This window comes from Triticum dicoccoides, chromosome 1A (genome assembly GCF_002162155.2).
Source record: "Triticum dicoccoides isolate Atlit2015 ecotype Zavitan chromosome 1A, WEW_v2.0, whole genome shotgun sequence".
NCBI lineage: Eukaryota > Viridiplantae > Streptophyta > Magnoliopsida > Poales > Poaceae > Triticum > Triticum dicoccoides.
In genome coordinates, this window is record NC_041380.1 from 480483487 (window position 1) to 480488010 (window position 4524).

Consider the following 4524-nt stretch of genomic DNA (forward strand, 5'->3'; position numbering starts at 1 on the left):
GTTCAAACATTTGCTTTGAGGCTCCTCGGGGAAGCACTCCCGACGAGAAAGAGGGCAAGCATGTATTCCAAACACATCAAAAAATGTTGCTCTAGATGTGGTAATAGAGAAGATGAAATGCATATGCTTTTCTTATGTCCTTTTTCTAAAGCGACATGGTTTTGTTTTTCCTGGTCCATTAGAACTGAACTCTTTGCTGCTCAATAAAGCTTCCTTACTGATATGATTCATGTCTTACTCACATGCATATGGGCATCCACCAATAAAACCCGCTACTCTTTGTACCTTTTTTTGGTGTCTATAGAAGCCTCAAAATGACACTCTATTTTGCAGGGAAGTTAGCACACCTTCACAGGTTTTTGAAGAAGCTAATGCCATTATCAATGCAACTAAGTCAGAGGTCTCTAGCTCCACTGAACAACACGATAGAGTGCATTTGACCAACATTCAGGTACCTAAACACATGCTACAGCTCCAAGACTTTGAATTTACTGCAGGGAATGCGATCTTCTGTTATGCCACATGGGAGAAGCAACAAGATTCAAGGAAAAGTCAAGCAGGATTAGGCGTAGTCATCCAATTTCAAGGGAATCGACATCTTCAACATTTGTATATCTCAGTGCTCTCACTCCAGCATCTTCACCACTCCAGGCAGAGACTTATGAGCTTTTTCTAGCAACCAAGCTAATCGATATTTTACAGGTTCAACAACCACACTTCTATACGGATTTCTTGGTGTTGGCTTCGGCAGCTGCAGCGAGGACGGTGTTTCAAGCTCCTGGACATTAAGATAACAAATCGCAACTAGCAACAACACATGCTTCTTCCTCCTTCCATCATAGTAACATCAGTCCTAGAAATTTCAAAGCTCATCACCAAGCTCGTTTAGCATTGAGAATACAATCTACCTCTTTGGCTATTCGGTGCTTAAGTACCGGAGCAGGGCAATGTCCTAGTAAGGACATACTCTCTGTATCAAGCTTGATGTAAAATGCTTCTATTGGATAAAATCTTTATTTTTTTTAAAAAAAGAGCTTATGCCAATGTGATATTTTTCTTATGATATATGTGATCCTTTTTCCTTGAAACCGATGATTTAGTGTAATGGTTGCTTCAATTATTGCGGATGTGTTTAATTAGTGATAAAAGAGGAAAGAAAAAGCTATAGACTCAGCCATCGAGAGCTCACGCGGAAAGCAGGCTGTGGTGCGCACACCACACCACACCACACACACACTGGCAAAAAGCACGGAGCCTGGCCTGAGCCCCCGCCTCCGCGCCATAGACAGTCGCAGTCTCACACAACCCTCCCGCTTCCATCGTTCCCCCACGTCTCGCCTCGCCTCCAGAGCTTTCCCCCCTTCTTCTTTCCCTTTCCACCTCCCCCGAAACCTTCGACCCCGAGAGCCTAAAAAATTCGAGCCAACAACACACAGAGAGACTGCGACAGCCCCCCGGCGCGCCGGGTCCTCGCCGGGCTGCGGGCCGCCAGCGCATGGCATCGTCGCGGGTGATGGCCGCGTCGTCGCAGCCGCCGCCGTCCGGCTCCTCCGATCTCGCGCGCTTCCGGAGCGCCAGCGGCATCGGATCCATGAACATGGACGACATCCTCCGCAACATATACGGCGAGGCGCCCCCCTCCGGCGCCGGCGCCCCGGCGGACCCCGCCCCCGCGCCGGAGGCCGCCGCCGCCCGCCGGACGGCCGAGGAGGTCTGGAAGGAGATCTCGGCCACCGGGGGCCTCTCCGCCCCCGCCCCCGCCCCTGCCCCCGCCGGCGCCGGAGGCGGCGAGGCGGGCGGCGCGGCCGTGATGACCCTGGAGGATTTCCTCGCCAGGGAGGACGACGGTAGGGTTACGGCCGTGGAGGGGAATATGGCGGTAGGGTTCCCCGATGTGGGGGCGGATGTGGGGGCGGGAGTGGCCGGAGGGCGACGACGAGGCGGCGGTGCCGGCGGCGCCGGAAGGGCAAGGAAGAGGGCGCTGATGGATCCCATGGACCGCGCGGCCACGCAGCGCCAGAAGCGCATGATCAAGAACCGCGAGTCTGCGGCCAGGTCCAGGGAGAGGAAGCAGGTTACGCCAAATGTCTCAAAAGGGACAAATTTCGATGCATTTTGCACGGTTTGACCTTTGTCCCAGTTGTACAGTCCAGTGAAATTTGACGCTTTCATTTGGTTTTGGATGCAGGCTTACATCGCAGAACTGGAGGCACAGGTCACACAGCTTGAGGAGGAACATGCCGAACTGCTTAGAGAACAGGTATGTTTTTGGTTCTGCCTTAGTTTGGAATGAAAGTTATGAACTGTGGGGATTGAGCATGCTGCCATGACACTATGAACCTATGCTTACTTTCCAAGGTTCGATGGCTTAACAGTCAGTTAGATAGTGACCCCATTATATGTTCAGACTGGGCATGAGGGAACACTATGATTATGGAACTAGGCTAACCAAGGCAATGCCGAATTCATAATTCTAAGTTGTTATATTTATACTCATACCAAATGTGCCAGCTCTTTCACATAACTACAGCAAGCTATTTTATATCTTATGAGTTTCTGGGAAATACTTATGTGGTTATGTTACTAAGCGATAGATACCTTAAAAGTGTGGTTAGTCTTTTGTCACCATTGCATCATAGACCATCTGGATTCTTTTCTTGTTGTCGCATTAAGAATTACTATTAAGTGATAACATATTTCCATCGGGGAACTGAGTTTGGCAGTGAAGTGTATTTCTTGGTAGTGTCATTTGCTGGGTTAGCACTTATGTAATGCATTTTTTTGTAGTGCCAATAGTTATTGCAACCCATATCTTTGTTCGTTGATTCATTATGGTTTCGGCTTTTTATTCCTGTCAATGTCATACTGCCATCACCAGGATTACCCACCGATATAGTGTGCCAAAGTATCTTCCTGGCAAAAATAGACTGGGGACTAATTGCCTCTTGCATGCACCTGGCTGTCTGTATGTGCCTTCATCTTTAACTTTTGGTTATATGACCTTCTGCTGAATTGTCTCTATTTTATTATTCTGTCGCAGGAGGAGCAAAACGAGAAGAGGCTTAACGAGGTATATTCTTTGCAAAACGTTATTGCTTACAAGCATGTTTAGATTTAGCAAGTTGCTTTAACATATATATGGATCACCATGTCAAGTTATTTTTCGTGGATTTCATTACTCACTATCTTTCTTCCTCCATATGCCAAATAGATATGTAGAAGCGTTTTACTTTTTATTTAAAGATGGCCCAGCCAGCAATTTTGGTAACTATTTCACCCTGGAAAGCTAGTCAAGTTGAAGCATCATAGTACTCTATGTTGTCACCTTATCTGTGGTACACGGATGTTTTTTCTGCACAATTGATGACTATGGGCAGATAACAGTAACAACATTGGCATTACATCCTCTATTCTTATATCTCAGTGCACTCAAGGCCTTGCAATAACGGATTTGTATATGAATTAGTCATTGTATTCCCATGTCTCCACTATCGAGAACTATCCTTTTTGTTGCTAAAGCTTAAGTACTCTTTGATTGCAAACCATAGGATTTTTCCATAGGATTAGTTCGCACTAGATGTCATAGAAAAACTTCCATCAGCTCCAATCTCTCGGAAAGAATTCCTATGTGTTTTCCTATGGCATGACACTCTAATCTTGCATTTCCTTACCCCTGGTTTTGGAAATCCTGCGAATAAAAAGGGCCCTTATTTGTTGCTCGGTATTCAAACATGCATTGGCGGCTGTTTTTCAACTTCATTTCTTACAATTATTGTGTGTTTATGCAGCTCAAGGAACAAGCATTCCAAGTCGTCGTAAGGAAAAAACCATCGCAAGATCTTAGAAGGACCAACTCGATGGAATGGTAGAAGTATCCGCAAGCTCTGTTGTTATTCTCTTACAGTTACAGGGTTTCTTCTTTTGCTTTCTGTTTACCCTAGTCGTCGTTGCTGGCGGCGATGTAGAAGCAGCAAGACTTGTTAGGTGAAGGGCTCTAGCTCGAAAAGAGAAGAGAAGATGTAGTAGACGAGGTTCTGTGCGTGATCGGAAAGGTCACGCCATTCAGTATCGGTGTGTGATCAGCTATTTAATTTTGCTGTCATTGTATGTACAAACCAGAATAAGCAATGTTTGCATAAAATGTAGAATAGAGTTGCCTCAGTTGCAAAGACATTTGAAGAGATGTTTGTTTATGTTCAGTTTTCAGCCTCGTACAGTTTCAGTTTGACACATTGGCTTGTTGGTTCATAGCCACACATGCCAAACTTTGCCACAAGTGTGAAATACTTTTGTCAAATCGTGCCACACTTGTGATGATCAATTTGTTCACCAAACTTGTGATGGCATGCCCCAACTTACTGAGGAAAGTGTGGTGAAAGCCTGGCTATAATCAAACATGACCTAAATGGTCAGTGTGCATATTTTGAGACCATTAAATGTGGATAGAATCTACTCCCTCCCGTCCCATAATATAAGATCGTTTTTCAAGCTATGTTAGCTTGAAAAAACAATCTTATATTTGGG

The 4524-nt window shown here is 45.7% G+C and overlaps 1 protein-coding gene across 1 annotated transcript; it reads left to right on the plus strand.

Moving 5' to 3' along the window:
* Window positions 1-1265: 1265 nt before the first annotated feature.
* LOC119280929 (bZIP transcription factor 12-like) lies at window positions 1266-4199 on the plus strand. The gene is made up of 4 exons (XM_037561610.1): window positions 1266-2074; window positions 2189-2260; window positions 3041-3070; window positions 3789-4199. The coding sequence occupies exons 1-4, from the start codon at window positions 1496-1498 to the stop codon at window positions 3867-3869; spliced, it is 762 nt and encodes a 253-aa protein (XP_037417507.1). The 5' UTR covers window positions 1266-1495; the 3' UTR covers window positions 3870-4199.
* Window positions 4200-4524: the final 325 nt, after the last annotated feature.